Below are 20651 nucleotides of genomic sequence, written 5' to 3'. Positions count from 1 at the left end.
AATTCTTGGAAGATAGTTATTCCTTGGGAATCGGGGCGAAGGAATAAAGTAAAATGAAAATATCCTCATTTAGATTTATAGCGCCCTCACTCGAGCCCGCGTGCGCACCCACCTGCCCACAGGTATATAAAACCTATCCTATTTTCTCGAGCCACAGAACAGAAGAGTAAAGCCCAGTTGTGGTGGAGAAAAGTGGTAATGAGGCGGCCAAGTGTGAGGCAAAGCTAACACAGCCATTGGCCCAAATTTTTTTTTTTTTTTTTTTTGGTGGTACGCGGGCCTCTCACTGTTGTGGCCTCTCCCGTTGCGGAGCACAGGCTCCGGATGCGCAGGCTCAGCGGCCATGGCTCACGAGCCTAGCCGCTCCGCGGCATGTGGGATCTTCCCGGACCGAGGCACGAACCCGTGCCCCCTGCATCGGCAAGCGGACTCTCAACCACTGCGCCACCAGGGAAGCCCCATTGGCCCAGAATTTAACCTGAATATTAGATAAAAGAATAAGGTTTTCTTTACCTCCGTGTGGACTCCGCTCTCCGAAGGCGAACAGGGTCGTCCAAACCCGCTTGTCGTGCCAACAAAAACCCTAGCATCCCGTCCCTTCACACCGGCTTGCGAACTGGACGGCGCCATGACAGAACACTGAGGCTGGGGTGTAGAGCGGAGTCTCCCATTGGTCAAGCATGATGCCATCCGGCCAATGGAGAGCGTCGTTACTTGAGGGTGTACGGAAGGAGGTGGGTGGGACTCCTCTGAGCAGGTGGGCTGGGTCGGCTGCCTGGGCTTTCTCGCTTTGGTCTCAGGGAACCTCGGCAGGTCACGGCACGACCCGCGCTGGAGCCGGTGGGAAGGCATGGGTTGGTCTCAGAATTTGTTCCATGTCTTGTGGAGAGCGCTGTCAAAGGAAGTGAAGGAGCAAGTGGGCACAGACCTGTTCGGGAACAAATACTACTATATCCCAGAGTACAAGAACTGGAGAGGTGAGATGAGAGCTAGGGCAGCGGTTGGGGTGTCGAAAAACGATGTGCGGCACTTGTAATCACCAGAGTAGACAACCCGAGTTCGTTCTCCCCACAACCCTCTCTACTCTGGCCGCTGGCTTTCAGACGGGCTGTCGGTGAACGCATACAACGCTAGCGTTGTATCTCCCATCGCCGAGAGCCCCGCCAGCGGAGGACCGCCCCCTCTGCCCCCCTCAGTGTGGGTCCTTGAGGTCGGGCGACGTAGACGGGGACAAGTCCACGGACGTCTTTTACCAAAGGTTCCCGGGAGGGGTAGGGAAGTGCCTTTCCTCCTCCCGTGACCCTCTTGCGACCAGGCTGGCGCGGGGTAATTGAAGAGGTGTATTTTGAGCGCCTCCGCTCTCCTCTTTCGTGGTGTTGACCTTTTTCAGTGGCTCCGGCGTTGGCCCCAGGCGTCACCTTCCTCAAGGCCAAAACTGTCAGAAGTAGGGCCATGCACGCTGACTGTATGGAAAAGAGATCCCCGCAAGGCTCCACGTTACCTTTCCCATGAGTTTACACTCCCAAGACCCTGTTGCGCTGACTTGAAGATACAGGGCGCTAACCGTGTTTCTGTGCAGGAATCTTGCGAAGTCTTGATGTTTGGGGAGGTAGGGGCCGTTGCTGGTCTTTGAGATCACACCACGTGGCAGTCGTGGTAAACTCTTCTGTGTTGTTCCAGCGCCGCGATGCAAAAGATCTCGGGCTTTGGGGTCAGAAAGGCATGGGTTAGAATCTCAACTTTGAGATCTAATAACTGAGGGATCACAGACAAAGTATTTGTCCTCCGCAGGTCTCAGTATCCTCACTTGAAAGTTAGAGATAATAATAATAGCAATAATATTGAGAAACACTAAGACCTTTAAAAGTTGTGTTCCATTCATTTCCCGTAACTCTTGACAGAGGGCATTTCTTCTTCGTAGAGCATATGTAAAGGGTATTCCTTGATTTATTACTCAAAATTGTTTTGCCTAGCCCTTTTCTGTAACTTATTTTAATATCTTAGACTTCTTTCCCTAATGAGCATTTAAACTCTATCAGGGCAGGAAATAAGTCTTAAAAGTCCACAAAGAACCTAGAATGGTGGTGAAGTGTTTCTTGACAGAGGAAGCAGAGAGAAAAATGTTTCTTTTCCATAAGTTGTCAGGTAACGTTAAAAAAATACGAAAAACATCAGATTGACCTTTTTAAATTGAAGTATAATTTACATACAGTAACGTTCATCCTTTTTGGTGTATGGTTTTATGATTTTTGAAAAATGCATACTCTCATGTATCACCACAGTCAAGATATAGAACAGTTCCATCACCCCCAAAAGTCCCTCCTACCCCTTAATATTTCATTCCCTCACCCTGCCCTTGACACCCACCGATCGGTTTTACGTTCCTACAGTTTTGCCTTTTCCAGAACATCATGTATAATAAATGGAGCTATATTGAATACAAGATGCAGTCTTTTGAGTCTAGTTTATTTCACATGGCATAATGCAGTTGAGATTTATCCATGTATCAGTAGTTCCTTTTTGTTACTAAGTAGTATTCCCTTCCATTATATGGGTTTACCACAGTTTATCTGTTCAGCAGCTGAAGGACATTTAGGTTGTTTCTACTGTTTTTGGTGATTGTGCAAAAAGCCTCTATAAACGTTCACATATAGGATTTTGTGTGAACATAATTTCTCTAGGGTGAACAGCTAGGAGTGGAATTGCTGAGTTGTGGGTAAATGTATATATAACTAACTTTGTAAGAAACTACCAAACTGTTTTCCAAACTGGTTGTACCATTTTTCATTCCTGCCAGCAACACATGAAAGTTCTAGTTTCACATTCTCATCAGCACTTGGTTTTGTCAGTTTTTTTGTTTTTATTTTTATTTTAGACATTCTAATAGGTAGATAGTGTTATCTCATGGTTTTAATTTTCATTTTCCTAATGACTGAGGATGTTGAGAATCTTTTCATGTGCTTATTTGCCATCCATGGATCTTTGGTGAAGTATCTGTTCAAATCTTTTGACCATTAAAAAAAAATTTGTATTAATTTCATTTCATTGAAAATACAGTATCATTAAAGAAAGACTTAAATTAACAAAATCATGTGTATTCTAAAATGGTATAATTTGTGAGTCACAGGTAATGTTTATCTTATAATTTTATTATTATAATACCAAGTTGTTTTCCAAAGTGCTTATGCCAATTTATGCTTCAATTAGCTTGATATTTTGAATCCATGTACTCTTGATTGTGAGAAAATCAGGCTTTTACCAATGATGTAGTAGAATCAATGCATGCTGCTGTCTAATGTCTCTGTGTGTCTCAGTTCTTAGATAATTGAGGGCTGTGGTACAGATGTGTTATACAGTCTATAAGTACCATTACACATTTCCTAAGCCTTCTACTATAAAGCAAGGGAAAATATTTTTAGTTTGTTTTCAAGCAAGTTTTCAAAAAATAAGTCATCTAACTTTTCTATTTCCTTGATATGAAAGGTGGTTCTTTAGAGGTCTCCTTGAGTTTTCTTTGAGTTGCATAATTGAACACCATCAATGAAGAGTGTTTAAGAACCCTTTAGAGGAAATTAATTTTTCTTTTAATTCAGTTAATTACTGTGGTGCCAGTCATCAAAGAACTACTATATTTTCCACGTAGGGTTTTATTTAATAAAAGAAAATCTGTTGTTATGTAATTCAAAATAAGTCTTGAGTATTGTCTAGTCAGCTGAACTTAAGTTTAGAACTGTGGAAATTTTAACTTTTTTTAAAAAAGCATATTGGCATTTCAGGATAAAAAGATTATGAGTATAGCATGTACTCGGCATTTTTAATAGCAAAGTGTTGATTGACATCTTTTTATTGAAAGTTTGCTTGCTCTATAGTAGATTATTTAGTAGAAGATTCCTCAAACTTGATCTAGAAAATTCCTTAGTTATTGCACCCTTCTTATTTGTAATTTCCCTGAGTTTTTATCCATACGATTCCATTTATCTCATGTTTCAAAAGGTAATTCTCTTCCTTTCTAAGATAAATTCTTGTATTTGTATACTTGATTCTGACTGGAACCTCTTTGAACCTTGTTTCATTATTTTCACCTCCTTTTGCACGTTTATTAAACATCTACCCCCCTAAAACTAACAAATTTGTTAACTGAAGAACTATTTTGAGTTGTTATTTGCTAATTGACATTGTGAATGTCCGGATTTTGGGGGTGGGGTGAATATTATGCATAATATGCAAAAACACCTGTTTGGAGTATTGTGTTTGGTTCTGGACACCACAGTTTAGGAGAGATGCTTGAAAATCTAGTGTCCAGACAGGGATAGTTATGATGATAAAATTTTCTGGAAATTATATATGTGAATATTATTAGCTGTGAGTCTTGAGGAGGTTTACCCTTTGAAGAGAAGATTTACGAGGAACTTCAAGTATATGAAAAATTGTGGTATAGAAAAGGATTAGGCTTGGGACTTACCTGGTGGCCCAGAGGTTAAGAATCTGCTTTCCAATTCAGGGGATGCAGGTTCAATCCCTGGTTGGCAAACTAAGATCCCACATGCCACAGGACAACTAAGCCCATGCACTGCAACTACTGAGCCCCTGTGCCACAACTAGAGAGCCCAAGTGCCGCAACTACAGAGCCCACACACCACAACTAGAGAGAAGCCTGCACACCACGATGAAAGATTCAGCATGCCGCAACTAAGACCCGACACAGCCAAATTTTAAAAAAGATAAAAGGAAAGGATTAGGCTCATCTGTATAGCCTTTTAACTCAGAACTTAGATCAGAGGGTAAATGTTTACCTTTTTATAAGAAGCAACTTTCAGACTGTTAGGGCTGTGCTAGAAAAAGAAGAGAGTGCCTTATGTTTGATTGTAGCTGGGAGAATTTAGGGAGATAAGTAGCTGGAAACATTTGATCAGCACCTTGAAGGATAAATACGATTTCACAAAGAGTGGTAGAAAAGTATTTCTGGTTGGCACCTGGAAGGGATAGGAAATACCACAGAGATTAGAAGGTTGTCCCATGTGGGTAGACTTCAGAGTAGAAGAACAATAGAAGCTGTTCTAGTGAGGGGATAGACAAGGTCAGATTATAAAAGGCCTTGCATAGGTTTGAAATTTATGCTTCATTCTGTAGGTGGTAGGTAGCCATTGAAAGCTTTTCAACAGAGAAAAGTTTGTGTCATAATTAGAGCTATTAGAGAAATGACTCTGGAAGCCCTGGGAAAGATGAGCTAGAGGGGAAAGGGAGGGAACTAAAATTCTGTTAGGTGGGAGCATCGCTAGGTTTACTGTGATCCTGGATAGAGATCTATTTGGACTGAAGTGATGGAAAGAAAAGTTTGATTTGACAAAACTTTTGGACTTGGTAATGAATTGGACTGTTAGAAGGGGAAAGAAAAGAGGAGAGGCCAAAGTTGATTTTATTGTTTTAATTCTGGAGAACTGGTGGATGGTAGTGTACCGATTCATGCAAATAGAGGCTATAAGGGACTAATGCAAATGGAGAAGCAGGGCTTAGGCTTGGCTTGGTGGAAGAGTAAATAGAATTTGTTGCTTATAACAGGGCACCTGTATAATCAGGCAATTGTATACTCAGATCTGCAGTTCCAAAGATGTCAGTGATTAAAATACAAATTTGGAAGCCATCTTAATAGAGGTGATCACTAAAACTGTAGGGATAGTTGGATTCAAGCAGGGAAAGAATAATAATAACATGATATTAAGAGACAGGTATTTGGGGGCTTCCCTGGTGGCTCAGTGGTTGAGAGTCCACCTGCCGATGCAGGGGACGCGGGTTCGTACCCCGGTCTGGGAAGATCCCACATGCTGCAGAGTGGCTGGGCCCGTGAGCCATGGCTGTTGAGCCTGCGCGTCCGGAGCCTGTGCTTCGCAACGGGAGAGGCCACAACAGTGAGAGGCCCGCGTACCGCAAAAAAAAAAAAAAAAAAAGAGACAAGTATTTGGGAACCCTGGCATTTCAGTGGCTTCCTGTTACCTGAGAATAAATCCAAACTACCTGGCTGGCATTCATGACCTTTGAGTCCATCTTGAAAGTGATACTTGTTTTTAGTCTAATCTTTAGATCAATGGTTTTATAACAAGCCTAGATATTTATGCTATTAGGAGAGCTCAAACCTGAAAGCTTACATGATTTCCTATCAGGGAGTTGAATCAGATAGTATTTAATTTTCAGCATTCAAAAAATAGCGTTAAAATTAATTGAATGTAGTTATTTAAGAGTTGCATCTAGTCTGTAACGTTGATGTTCCAAAAATGGAATCGGTTGGGGGCAAGGCAGGGATATCAGTGGACCGTAGGTAACAGCGATGCTTTCTTTTAGAATTCAGGACAAATATTTCATCAAACATGGTAGATTTATTTTTGGAACACATTTTAAAAAATTGTATAACCTTCATTAAGGCTTTTTGTATTGAATTGTTTACACTAGGCTACTGCCAGTGATTTTCAAACTGTTCACAGTTTAATAATTATAAAATAAACCTATTCAAGTTCCAGCATTTTATTAGAAAATCTTACATGCTAAAAGATTTTTTTCATTTTATGCTCAGTTTTTAAATGAGGCATTATTTGTACATTTATAGAAATTGTGAGCAAAGAAAAATCTGTGCTAAGATTTTAGTGAAAGCATTATTGCCAAATTATATTTTCTGTACTTTCTATATTTATATGAGTGTGTTTAGATTCACATATATCTAGATTATCAGTGTGTCAGACACGTTGTTTATAATAATATTTCCTGAATTTTACATTTCATGCTTTTTGGTTAAAAGAAAAAAAAAAGATGGCCTTTGAACATGGCGTTTCCAAACACTCTTGGGAAGCCAAATCAGAAAAGGTATAAACTGCACTTTAAAGGTGATCATTTAATATTGAGGTCTGTCAATCTAAGATTGAATTTTTTTTAAAATTGAAGGTTATTTTATATCATTTCTATGTGCTTCCTTTTTAAAAAAATTAGTTGGATTTTACCTTTTTTCTAACCTGACAATCATTTATTTTATTTATTTATCCATTTATCTTTAACTATTGAATTATGAAATATTTCAAACATAAAAAATAGCATGATAAAACAAACCACCACGTACCCATCACTCACTTTAAACAGTTATCAACTCATGGTTAAATTTTATTTTCTCCACACCCTGCCACCCAACTCTCCTCTTATTTTGAAGCAAATACCAAACATCATGTTTATTTATATTTTCAGTATATATCCCTTGAACACAGACTCCTTTTTTTAAATATAACAATAACACCATCATCACATATAGAAATCAAAAATTCCTTAATATCATCAAATATTCTGTCCATATTCCCTTGATTGTCCTATAAAATGCTCTTATTTATTGGTTGATTTGTTTACTTAGTTTTGCAGTCAGTATAAATTGACCTCCAAACAAAATCTTTACATCATGATCACTAATATGGTTTTTTTTTGTTTTTAATTTATTTAGTTATTTTTGGCTGCATTGGGACTTTGTTGCTGGGCGCCAGCGTTCTCTAGTTGCGGTGAGTGGGGGCTACTCTTCATTGCAGCGCGCGGGCTTCTCATTGCAGTGGCTTTTCTTGTTGCGGAGCATGGGCTCTAGGCGTGTCGGCCTCAGTAGTTGTGGCGCGTGGGCTTCAGTAGTTGTGACTCGCAGGCTCTAGAGCACAGGCTCAGTAGTTGTGGCACATGGGCTCAGTAGTTGTGGCTTGTGGTCTGTAGAGCGCAGGCTTGGTAGTTGTGGCGCACAGGCTTAGTTGCTCTGCGGCATGTGGAATCTTCCCGGACCAGGGCTCAAACCCATGTCCCCTGCATTGGCAGGTGGATTCTTAACCACTGCGCCACCAGGGAAGTCCACTAATACGTTTTTTAAGTCTCTTGTAGTTTATAGGTTTCCTCTTTATGTTTTTGCTCTATCTCTCTCACACACACACCCCTGCTTTTTTGGGAGTGGGTGTTAACAAAAAGTTACTTTTTTTTTTTTTAATGGCATTAATCCATTCATGTTTGTTGTAAGAAGTGGTATATTTCATCTTTGGTCATCTTATTTTTTATGCTTTGTTATTTATGTCTTCTTATCCCTACCTTTTTAGATGTCTTTTGTAGTATAGCCCTCATTTTACTTGAACTTGGCTGTACTAAGTGAGACCTGAGTGAATGCTACAGGCCTGTGGCTTCCTATAGGGTTCTGGTAGAATTTCTCTGGGAGAACTGTACTCAGTACTCAGGATGTCTTCACTTTCATCCCCTGCAAGTGGGAATCTTAAGAATGTCAGTATCAGGTCAGAGTTGTAGTTGCCTATGAGAAATAGGGAAGGGGCTCATTGGGATACTTAGCACATACTATTGTTTGGAGCCTTTTAAAAAAGATCTTATTTTGTGACGTCTTACAAGCTCTTCACGTCAGTGATAACTAGGCCTTCCTGTTAGGAGCACTGATGGCATTCCCAAATTCCTTTGACTTGACCCTTACCATTTATTTGCCCCTTGCTCTCATACTTGCTGCTCTAAGATTGGGGTTTTCTCAGTACTTCTTTTTGGAAAAACCCATAGAAATTCTTTCCAGTGTGTCCTGTTATGTCTGTGCTGATTTACAGACCAGTCAGCATTGTTGGTTTTGCCTTCCATTCATCTTGTACCATTCACTAGTTTTCTCATGTGACAAATATTTATTCAGCACTGCTTTATGCAGAACATATCTGTTTTATGTATTTCAGGTCTATTGGCTTCAGTTTCTCACCTTTTGATGTTTAACTGTATCACTTGTCCAGTTTAGCTGCATCCTATATTCTTTAATAAAGTCAATAGGATTTGGGAAGATAAATGAGGTAAACATAAATCAATGGCAATTTTAAACTGAAGTTTACATATTTAATTTGTAACACAAATTAGCAACACATTTTTTCTTCCATTTTGTTCTCAATTCACGATAGCCTCCAGTCTTTTTAGCAGTAGTTCCATTAATGATAGCTGTCATTCATCGAGTGTTAACTGATTAGTTCATGTCTTTACAGCAGCCATATAACTAAGGATTATTATCCTTATCTTAAACATGAGGTGTTTGTTTCATTTTGAATACATAAATGAACTTTATGTGTATGTGCCTGGGTACAGAGTAGGTACTCAAAAAATAGCTGTTCAATGAACTGAGATATTTATGGACCCAGAATTATAAAAGCAAAAACAAAGCAAGATTTTTTTAAAATGTAGGAAATGATTTAGTTTTACAAAATCTTAAAACAGTGATTAAGGTATATTTTTCTTTTTATTTATTATAAATGGGCCAAATTATTCTTCAGGGATTAAAATATTCTCATTAGAAATAAGACTGTCTTTTCCATAACTTTTCTAGTGTGGTTCCAGTTTGAACTTAGCTTAGTTGCGGGCATCAAACTTCTGTTAAAATACCGAGTCATGGGCTTCCCTGGTGGCACAGTGGTTAAGAATCCGCCTGCCAATGCAGGGGACACGGGTTCAAGCCCTGGTCCTGGAAGATCCCACATGCTGCGGAGCAACTAAGCCCGTGCGCCACAACTACTGAGCCTGCGCTCTAGAGCCTGCGTGCCTAGAGTCTGTACTCCGCAACAAGAGAGCCACTGCAATGAGAAGCCTGTGCACTGCAACAAAGAGTAGCCCCCACTCGCTGCAACTAGAGAAAGCCCCCACACAGCAACGAAGACCCAACACAGCCAAAAATATAAGTAAAATAAATAAGTTTATTAAAAAAAAATACTCCAAAAGATACCCAGTCATATTTTTTTCCTTTCAGGATGAATGAATCATCATCTGATAATTCAAAACCTGTATCATCCAACTGTTAACGTGTGATTATAGAGCTGCATTGTTTTATGTTTTTTTTAACATCTTTATTGGAGTATAATTGCTTTACAGTGGTGTGTTAGTTTCTGCCTTATAACAAAGTGAATCAGCTATACATATACATATATCCCCATATCTTCTCCCTCTTGCATCTCCCTCCCACCCTCCCTAACCCACCCCTCCAGATGGTCACAACGGACCGAGCTGATCTCACTGTGCTATGCTACTGCTTCCCACTAGCTATCTATTTTACATTTAGTAGTATATATAAGTCCATGCCACTCTCTCACATCATCCCAGCTTACCCTTCTGCCTCCCCATGTCCTCAAATCCATTCTCTACGTCTTTATCTTTATTCCTGTCCTGCCCCTAGGTTCATCAGAACCATCCCTCCCTTTAGATGCCATATATATGTGTTAGCATATGGTATTTGTTTTTCTCTTTCTGACTTACTTCACTCTGTATGACAGACTCTAGGTCCATCCACCTCACTACAAATAATTCAGTTTCGGTTCTTTTTATGGCTGAATAATATTCCATTGTATATATGTGCCACATCTTTATCCATTCATCTGTCGATGGACATTTAGGTTGCTTCGTGTTCCATCTATTGTAAGTAGAGCTGCAGTGAACATTGTGGTACATGACTCTTTTTGAATTATGGTTTTCTCAGGGTATATGCCCAGTAGTGGGATTGCTGGGTCATATGGTAGTTCTATTTTTAGTTTTTTAAGGAACCTCCATACTGTTTTCCATAGTGGCTGTATCAATTTACATTCCCAACAATAGTGCAAGAGGGTTCCCTTTTCTCCACACCCTCTCCAGTATTTATTGTTTGTAGATTTTTTGATGATGGCCATTTTCACCAGTGTGAGGTGATACCTCATTGTAGTTTTGATTTGCATTTCTCTAGTGATTAGTGATGTTGAGCATCGTACCATGTGTTTGTTGGCAATATGTATATCTTCTTTGGAGAAGTGTCTATTTAGGTCTTCTGCCCAGTTTTGGATTGGGTTGTTTTTTTTTTTTGATATTGAGCTACATGAGCTGCTTGTAAATTTTGGAGATTAATCCTTTGTCAGTTGCTTCATTTGCAAATATTTTCTCCCATTCTGAGGGTTGTCTTTTTTTTTTTTTTTTTTTTTTTTTTGCGGTACGTGGGCCTCTCACTGTTGTGGCCTCTCCCGTTGCAGAGCACAGGCTCTGGACAGGCAGGCTCAGCGGCCATGGCTCACGGGCCCAGCCGATCCACGGCATGTGGGATCTTCCCGGACCGGGGCATGAACCCGTGTCCCCTGCATCGGCAGGCGGACTCTCAACCACTGCGCCACCAGGGAAGCCCTGAGGATTGTCTTTTTGTCTTGTTTATGGTTTCCTTTGCTGTGCAAAAGCTTTTAAGTTTCATTAGGTCCCATTTATTTATTTTTGTTTTTATTTCCATTTCTCTAGGAGGGGGGTCAAAAAGGATCTTGCTGTGATTTATGTCATAGAGTGTTCTGCCTATGTTTTCCTCTAAGTGTGTCTGGTCTTACATTTAGGTCTTTAATCCATTTTGAGCTTGTTTTTGTGTATGGTGTTAGGGAGTGTACTAATTTCATTCTTTTACATGTAGCTGTCCAGTTTTCCCAGCACTACTTATTGAAGAGACTGTCTTTTCTCCATTGTATATTCTTGTCTCCTTTATCAAAGATAATGTGACCATATGTGTGTGGGTTTATCTCTGGGCTTTCTATCCTGGTCCATTGATGTATATTTCCATTCTTGTGCCAGTACCATACTGTCTTGATTACTGTAGCTTTATAGTATAGTCTGAAGTCTGGGAGCCTGATTCCTCCAGCTCCATTTTTCTTTCTCAAGATTGCTTTCGCTATTTGGGGTCTTTTGTGTATCCATACAAATTGTGAAATTTTTTGTTCTAGTTCTGTGAAGAATGCCATTGGTAGTTTGAAAGGGATTGCATTGAATCTGTAGATTGCTTTGGGTATTATAGTCATTTTCATAATGTTGATTCTTCCAATCCGAGAACATGGTATATCTCTCCATCTGTTTGTATCATCTTTAATTTCTTTCATCAGTGTCTTATAGTTTTCTGCATACAGGTCCTTTGTCTCCTTAGGTAGGTTTATTCCTAGGTATTTTATTCTTTTTTTCATAATGGTAAATGGGAGTGTTTCCTTAATTTCTCTTTCAGATTTTTCATCATTAGTGTATAGGAATGCAAGAGATATCTGTGCATTAATTTTTTATCCTGCTACTTTACCAAATTCATTGATTAGCTCTAGTAGTTTTTTGTTAGCATCTTTAGGATTCTCTATGTATAGTATCACATCATCTGCAAAGAGTGACAGCTTTATTTCTTCTTTCCCGATTTGGATTCCTTTTATTTCTTTTTCTTCTCTGATTGCTGTGGCTAAACCTTTCAAAGCTATGCTGAATAATAGTGGTAAGAGTGGACATCCTTGTCTTGTTCCTGATCTTAGAGGAAATGGTTTCAGTTGGCTGTGGGTTTGTCATATATGGTCTTTATTATGTTGAGGTAGGTTCCCTCTATGCCTACTTTCTGGAGGGTTTTTATCGTAAATGGATGTTGAGTTTTGTTGAAAGCTTTTTCTGCATCTATTGAGATGATCATATGGTTTTTTCCCTTCAGTTTGTTAATATGGTGTATCACATTGATTGATTTGTGTATATTGAAGAATTCTTGCATTCCTGGGATAAACCCCACTTGATCATGGTTAATGATCATTTTAATGTTCTGTTGTATTCTGTTTGCTAGTATTTTGTTGAGGATTTTTGCATCTATGTTCATCAGTGATATTGGCCTGTAGTTTTCTTTCTTTGTGACATCTTTGTCTGGTTTTGGTATCAGGGTGATGGTGGCCTCGTAGAATGAATTTGGGAGTGTTCCTCCCTCTGCTATATTTTGGAAGAGTTTGAGAAGGATAGGTGTTAGCTCTTTAGAGCTGCATTGTTTTTGATGATGTCACTTCAACTTATTTGTATTTAGTGTTTAAATACACTGAAAACCATAGTTAATTGGTATTCAATTAAGACATAGTTATTAAAAGTCAGAAAAATAAAATGGTCAGAATTATTAAGTAAGGTGTGTTTTTTTTCAGTGAGTAATTGGAAGATTATGATATATAGTTCTTTAGAATGTGATTTTACTCTAACATTTGGGAAATATTTTTCCAGCAGGTGGCAGCATTGTCTTGAAAAATGTAGCTTGCCAGTTTATTAAATATTTTTCTTTGAACCAGTTTGAGGAAGGAATCTTTTCTTTAAAATAATTGAATTTATATTTTTTCTTCCAAATAAACCCAGCACTACTGCTTTATAAAATGCTAGTCATAAGACAAGGATTTCAAAATGATGCTATGGATTACTCCTAGTCAGTAATGCAGTGATAAAAGTGACAGTTATGTTTTGAAGAATTGACCAAAATTTTAAAAGATCATACATATAATTTTTCTAACAGTAAGTAATATTCTGTCTTGAGTTATTGGAGATAACATAATATAATCATAACCATGGACATCATCAAATTCATAGAATATCCTAAAATGTTTTATGATTTTACTTAAACCATGCCTTCTGTTTAGGAATACCTGAAAAAAGTTGAACTTCTTTTAAAATCCTTTGTTGAATATAAAATAATAAAAATGGTTAATTTTTTACATAGGTTATCTTAATGTTCTCTGAATGTTGGAATTTCCATTTTCTTATCTTCATTTTAAAATTTCATTTCTTAATTGTGTTTTCCTCTGAGATTATTTCAATTGCTTATTGAACTTCCTTAGTTTGTGTGTGTATGCATGCATGTACTTAAACACTTAATTGTATTTTGGTGAGGGGAAAATATCAACATTTTCCCTGTAGTCCTTGATTGCATTCCTGTCTCATACCAGTGGAATCACATCAGAGTCATACTTTTGTCCAAGAGAGAAACAGGAGCATGAAATTATTCACAGTCATACAGGCAATCCTTTATACTGTCTTTAAGAATTTAAGGAACCATAATCTTCAATTCTGCCTTTCCCTGCCAGGGAAATATGGGACCTTTTGATCAGAAATGGAAACTAATAATGAATGAGTGACTAAGCTAGTTATATCTATTTCTGAGTGAGGCTGAATATGTTTCATGTAAGAGAAAAAGAGTTATTGTCCTTTTTTGCTTTGAGTATCTCATAATTGCTTTATATTAAGAGTAGTAATGTCAGGCTTCCCTGGTGGCGCAGTGGTTGAGAGTCTGCCTGCCGATGCTGGCGACAGGGGTTCCCATAGTGCCCCGGTCTGGGAAGATCCCACATGCCGTGGAATGGCTGGGCCCGTGAGCCAGGGCCACTGGGCCTGCGCGTCTGGAGCCTGTGCCCCGCAACGGGAGAGGCCACAACAGTGAGAGGCCTGTGTACCACAAAAAAAAAAAAGAAAAAAAAAAGTAGTAATGTCAATAGCAGCAATCACTGTAATTAGTATTATTAAATCCTATGAATTAGACTCTATTCCTAGCACTTGTCATGATTCACTGTATTTGTGGAAGAATTACAGCAAATGAAAAATAATATATCTAGTATTGATTTGTCAATGTCATTTAGTGGTGAGCTCCATTTGTGTTCATCATTGAACCCAAGTTGCTCTGTCCAGGTAAATCAGTTGAAACTATTACTTTTCTTACTTAGCCCTCTCACTTCCCAAAGTACTACTCAGTTCGGCAGTTCATTTTTGCTGCTATTTGGAGACTGTATAAGTGTTAGTTACTCTACAAGAATTACAAAATCAAAAGAGGAGATCAAGATGTTGGAGTAGAAGGACATAGGACTCACCTCCTTCCATGAACACATCAAAAATACATCTACATGTGGACAAATTTTCACTGAAAACTAACTGGAGAGTAGCAGAAAGACTCCTGTACAACCAGGGCTGTAAGAAAGATCCACACAGAATTGGGCAGGAAGGGAAGAGAGGTGAGAGGGTTGGGACCTGTGCCCCTGGGAGGAGACTCAGAAGAGGAGATCCTTGGGAGTGAGTGGTTCAAGCCATATTTTGGGTGCACCAGCCCTGGGGTCTGACAGTGGGAAGCTCACTCCCCTTGGCCTTTGGATGGGCAATGGGACTAACAGGAGGGCTCTTGGAAGCTTGGACTCTATTTGTGAGGAGCGCACATATGCTTGCTTACTCCTGAAACAGGGCAGACTGAAACTGCCTCGGTCACTGGCCGGTTTCCCATGACTCTCCTGGCATATGCCCCAGCCTGAGCTGAGTGATTGCTATAGCCCTGCTTGCTCCATGATGCAGCTCCACATTGGGGTGAGGGCTGCCATAGTTGAGGGGAGAGCTCGGATATGAGGCACAAAGGTGGCTCAGACCTGTAGTGGCCTCTGAGCAGGGCAGGGGCAGCCATTGTGGGCACTTACACAAGCAGTGCATCAGAAGCAGTCTGGGACTCTGACTTTGGCTGGACTGCCACAGCCCATGCCCCCAACCCACTGATTGCTAGCACCTGCCCCACCTGCTCAGTGGCACAGCTCCCTGCCACGGCAAGGGCTGCAGCAGCTGAGGAAGAGCTCAGCTGTGAGGGACAAATGCTGTTCAGACCTGAAGTAGCATCTGAGCAGGGCAGGGACAGCCGTTACTGATTGCTTACACAGGGAGCTCATCAGAAGCTGCCTGCAGCTGGGATCAACACAGCCCACGCCTAGACCCACACTAAGGGCCTGTACCAGCCCCTCTCTCTCCAGCACTGCTCACCTCTGGGCCGAGGGTGCTGGTACTGGGAGGGAGAAGAACACACACTTAAAGGGAATGGAGGCAGCTCAAACCTGACCCTCGGGGCTTCTGCTTCAGCAGCTTGGGACCCATCACCCCGAATAGAGTGGTTTTGGATCCTAACCAAAGGAGAAGCCCCAGCTCTCACTTGGCTCTCTAGCACCTCCATCTCCAGTGCCACCTCCTCCCAAGGTGAGTGCTGCCAGCTAGCCCTGAGGAAAGATGTGACTTGTGTTCACATCAGACCCAGCTCTCCCACCAAAGCCACTGGGCACATGCAACATGTATAGGGATGTTCCTATACAAGGACACTGCTTTAAGATTGAAATAGCTAACTTTTCCACCTAATTTCATAGAGACAAAGAAAGTTAAGCAAAATGAGAGGATAGGAATTTGTTTCAATTGAAACAGCAAGAGAAAACCCCTGAAAAAAACAACCAATGATACAGAAATAAACAATTTATTAGATAAGGAGTTCAAAGCGTTGGTAATAAGAATGCTAACTGAATTAGGGAAAAGAATAGATGAACACAGTGAGAATTTTAGCAAGGAACTAGACAATATAAAAAAGAACCAGTCAGAACTGAAGAATACAGTAACTGGAATGAAAAACATACTAGAAGGAATTAACAGCAGATTAGGTGATACAGAAGAATATATAAGTGATCTGGAAGATAGAATAATAGAAATCACCCAATCAGAACAGCAAAAGAAAGATAAAATTTAAAAAATGGGAACAATTTAAGGGACCTCTGAGACAACATCAGGCATACCAACATTTGCATTAAAGGGTTCCTAGAAGGAGAAGAAGCAGAGAAGGGGGCTAAAAATGTATTTAATGAAATTATGGCTGAAAATTTCCTGAATCTGAAGAAGGAAAAAATATCCAGTTAGAGGAATCACAGAGGATCCCAAACAAGATGAATCCAAACAGATGCACACATATGTTAATTAAAATGACAACAGTTAAAGAGAGAAGTTTAAAGGCAACAAGAGAAAAACAGAGTTATATACAAGGCAGGCCTGAAGGGAGTGGCATGATATATGAAAAGTGCTAAAAGGGAAAAAACTGCAACCTGGGATTCTCTAGCCAGCAAGATTATCATTTGGAATTGAAGGAAAGATAAAGAACTTTTCAGAGAAGCAGAAATAAAGAATTCATCAATACTAAACCAACCCTAAAAGAAAGGTTAAAGGGTATTCTCTAAGTGGAAAAGAAAAGGCTATAGCAAGGAATAAGTATCTATAGGAAAGGCAAATCCCAATAGGAAAGGCAAATACATAGTAAAGGCTGAGGATCAACCAAGTAAGTAAGCTAGTATAAAAATGAAAAGATAAAAAATTTTAAAACCAACTGTAACTACAATATTCAGTAGAGGGAAACATGAAGATGTAAAATATGACATCAAAAACAAAATATAGGGAGTAAAAAATGTAGATCTTTTAGAATGTGTTTGAACTTATCTGCATGTTTAAAACAAGTAGACATAGTTAGAAATCAAAGTACATGAATCCCATCGTAACTGCAAATCAAAAACCTACAATAGATATACAAAAACTAGAGAGAAAGAAACAGAAGCATAACACTAAAGAAAATCATCAAACCACAAGGGAAGAAACCAAAAGAAGAAAACAACAGAGAACTACAAAAACAACCAGATAACAAGTAACAGAATGGCAATAAGTACGTGCCTATCAATAATCACTTTAAATGTCAATGGACTAAATGCTCCAATCAAAAGACATAGGGTGGCTGATTGGATAAAATGACAAGACACATTTATATGATGCTTGCGTGAGATTAACTTCAGCGATAAAGACACACACAGACTGAAAGTGAGGGAATGGAAAAAGATATTTCATCAAAATGAAAACGACAAGAAAGCAAGGGTAACAATACTCATATCAAAGTAGACATTAAAGTCTATAACAAAAGACAAAGAAGGGTATTATATAAGATAAAGGGATCAATCCAAAAAGAGGATATAACATGTATGCAGCTAGTACAGGAGCACCTAAATATATAAGCAAATATTAACAGACATAAAGTGAGAAATTGACAGTAATACTGTAATAGTAGGGGCCTTTAACACCCCACTTACATCAATGGGCAGATCATCCAGACAAAATCAATAAGGAAAATGGTCTTAAATGACCCTTTAGACCAGTTGGACTTAATCAGTATCAACAGGACATTCCATCCCCAAGCAGCAGAATGCACATTCTTTTCAAGTGTACATGGAACATTCTCCATTTAGATCACAGGGTAGGTCACAAAATAAACCTCAACAAATTTAAGAGAATAGAAATTATATCAAGCATTTTTTCTGAAAACAATGGTATGAAACTAGAAATCAAGTACAGGAAGAAACATGGGAAAAGTATAAACATATGGAAACTAAAACAACATGCTATTTAAAAACCAATGGTTAAATGAAGAAATCAGAAAATACCTCAAGACAAATGAAAATGGAAACACAACTTTCCAAAATATATGGGATGCAGCAAAAGCAGTAAGAGGGAAGTTTATAGTGATACAGGCCTTCTTCAAGAAGCAATAAAAATCTCAACTGAACCTACCATCTACAGAAATTAGAAAAAGAAGAATAAGTAAAGCCCAAAATGAACAGAAGGAAGCAAAAAATAAAGAGGAGAGAGGAGAGAGGAAATAAATAAAATAGAGACCAAAAAAAAAAAAACCCAAGAGAAAAGATCAATGAAACCAAGAGGTGTTTTTTTGAAAAGCTAAGCAAAATTGATAAACCTTTAGCTAGGCTCATCAAGAAGAAAAGAGAGCGGGCCCAAATAAACAAAATAAGAAATGAAATAGGAGAAATAATAACCAATATCATAGAGATACAGAAAAAATAAAAGAGTACCACCAACAGTTGTATGCCAACAAATTGGACAATGTCGAAGAAATGGACAAATTCCTGAAATATACAGCCTTCCAAGACAGAATCAGGAAGAAACAGACAATCTAAACAGACCCATCATTAGTAGTGAGACTGAATTTTTAACTAAAAAAAAAAAAAAACAAACAGAAGTCTGAGATTTGATGGTTTCACAGGGAAATTCTACCAAACATATAAAGAAAAGCCAATACCTATTCTCTCAAACTGCTCCAAAAAATTGATGAGCACTCCCAAATTCATTCTGTGGGGCCATCATTAACCTGATACAAAAATCACACAAAGACACTACAGAAAAAGAGCATTACAGGAGAATGCCTCTGATGAATGTAGATGCAAAAATTCCCCCCCAAAATATTAGCAAATTGTATTCAGTAATAAATAAAAAATACACACCACAGTCAAGTGGGGTTTATTCCAGGGACACAAGGATGGTTCAACATTTGCAGACCAATCAGTGGTCTACCACATTAACAAAAGGAAGGATAAAAATCACATGATCATCTCAACAGATGCAGGAAAAGCATTTGACGAAATTCAACATCCATTCATGATGTAAACGCTCATCAACGTGGGCATAGAGGGAACATATCTCAACACAATAAAGACCCATTTATGACAAACTCACAGCTAATATCATAGTCAACGGTGAAAAGCTAAAAGTCTTTCCTCTAAAATAAGGAATGAGACAAGGATGCCCACTCTCACCACTTCTATTTAAAATAATACTGCAAGTCCTAACCACAGCAGTCAGAGAAGAAAAAGAAATAAAAGGCATCAAATTGGAAGAGAGGGAGTAAAATTGTCACTATTTGCAGATGACATGATACTACACATAGAAAACCCTAAAGTCTCCACCAAAAAACTACTAGAACTAGTAAATGAAAGTTGCAGGATGCAAGATTTATACACAGAAATCTGTCACTTTTCTATACACTAATAAACTATCAAAAAGAGAAAACAAGAAAAAAAAAGAGAAAGCAAGAAAACAATCTGTTTAAAATCACACCAAAAAGAATAAAATACCTAGGAATAAACTTGACAAAGGAGATGGAAGACCTACACTCTGAAAACTATACAACATTGATGAAGGAAATTGAAAACGATACAAAGAAATGGAAAGATATCCTGTGTTCTTGGATTGGGAGAATTAATATTATTAAAATGTTCAGACTACCCAAAGCAATCTACAGGTTCAGTGCAATCTCTATCAAAATACCCATGACATTTTTCACAGAACTGGAACAAGTAATTCTAAAATTTATATGGAACCACAAGAAACCCTGAATTGCCAAAGCAATCTTGAGAAAAAAAGAACAAAGCTGGAGGTATCACACCCCCGGACTTCAGATTAGACTACAAAGCTGTGGTTATCTCATTTCTTTTCTTGCAGTGCTTCTGCTGCTTTTTTCTCTTAAGCAGCAGCAGCAGAATAAAGAGAAAAGTAGTCCGTTTGAGAGTATAAAAGCCCTTGAGATGGTTTTACTTTAAACCTAAGAGATTTCTTTTCATTTTACCTCTAAAATTTGATTTTCTTTTTCTAAGATGTTATTTCTGAAGCCTCCCTTTTTGCTTTTGAAATGAACCTATATTTAGTGACTGTTCTTAGCAGTGTCTTTTAAAAAAAAAAAATAATCAGATATATTGTTTTATGCCTATATGCCATCTAGGGAGACAGATGGTATAATAGGAGGAGAAATGGGCAGTTCATAAGACTAGAACCACCTCTCACTACTTTCATTCATCTCTTTAATAGTCATTGAATATTGTTTATGTATCAGGCATTTACTAGAAGTGTGTGTTTAAAACAGACCTTATTTCTTAGAAATGTTATTTTCGTAAATTTTCTTATCATATTTCTGTTAAGATCTAGTTTCTAATCAAATATTTTGACTAATTAATGATCAAAATCATAAGATAATACAGTACAGTCAAATATAGGCATTCTTAAAACTGAAAATGCTTTTCCTTAAGGATTGGAGATTACTATATATTGTCAGTGAAAGTCAAAAGTAAAATTATGAGCCAGTGAGAAGGTGTTAAATGTAGAAGTGAGATATTTAAATTTTATGTACACTTTAATACAACTTTTTAAAACAACTTTTATCAAAGCTAGAGCATATGCGGAATACTTAAAGTCTATGGTAAAAT

General features: G+C 38.5%; 2 protein-coding genes across 2 annotated transcripts in view; one reads left to right on the top strand and one right to left on the bottom strand.

The window, feature by feature from the left end:
* Positions 1 to 649, bottom strand: part of ERCC8 (ERCC excision repair 8, CSA ubiquitin ligase complex subunit) — a 60565-nt gene extending 59916 nt beyond the window's left edge. The window contains exon 1 of the mRNA XM_027101053.1: positions 514 to 649. Within this exon, the coding sequence (XP_026956854.1) occupies positions 514 to 590 (77 nt within the window). The 5' untranslated portion in view covers positions 591 to 649. The remainder of the gene's footprint in view (positions 1 to 513) is intronic.
* A 119-nt stretch (positions 650 to 768) lies between these two features.
* Positions 769 to 20651, top strand: part of NDUFAF2 (NADH:ubiquinone oxidoreductase complex assembly factor 2) — a 184327-nt gene continuing 164444 nt past the window's right edge. The window contains exon 1 of the mRNA XM_027101052.1: positions 769 to 977. Coding sequence (XP_026956853.1) covers positions 851 to 977 — 127 coding nt within the window. The 5' untranslated portion in view covers positions 769 to 850. The remainder of the gene's footprint in view (positions 978 to 20651) is intronic.

The sequence above is a fragment of the Aethalodelphis obliquidens genome, unplaced genomic scaffold (assembly GCF_003676395.1).
Source record: "Aethalodelphis obliquidens isolate GAN/ISIS:26980383/991018 unplaced genomic scaffold, ASM367639v1 scaffold4, whole genome shotgun sequence".
Taxonomy (NCBI): Eukaryota; Metazoa; Chordata; class Mammalia; order Artiodactyla; family Delphinidae; genus Aethalodelphis; species Aethalodelphis obliquidens.
The sequence above is the reverse complement of the archived record's forward strand: the minus strand, read 5'-3'. Positions and strand labels throughout refer to the sequence as shown.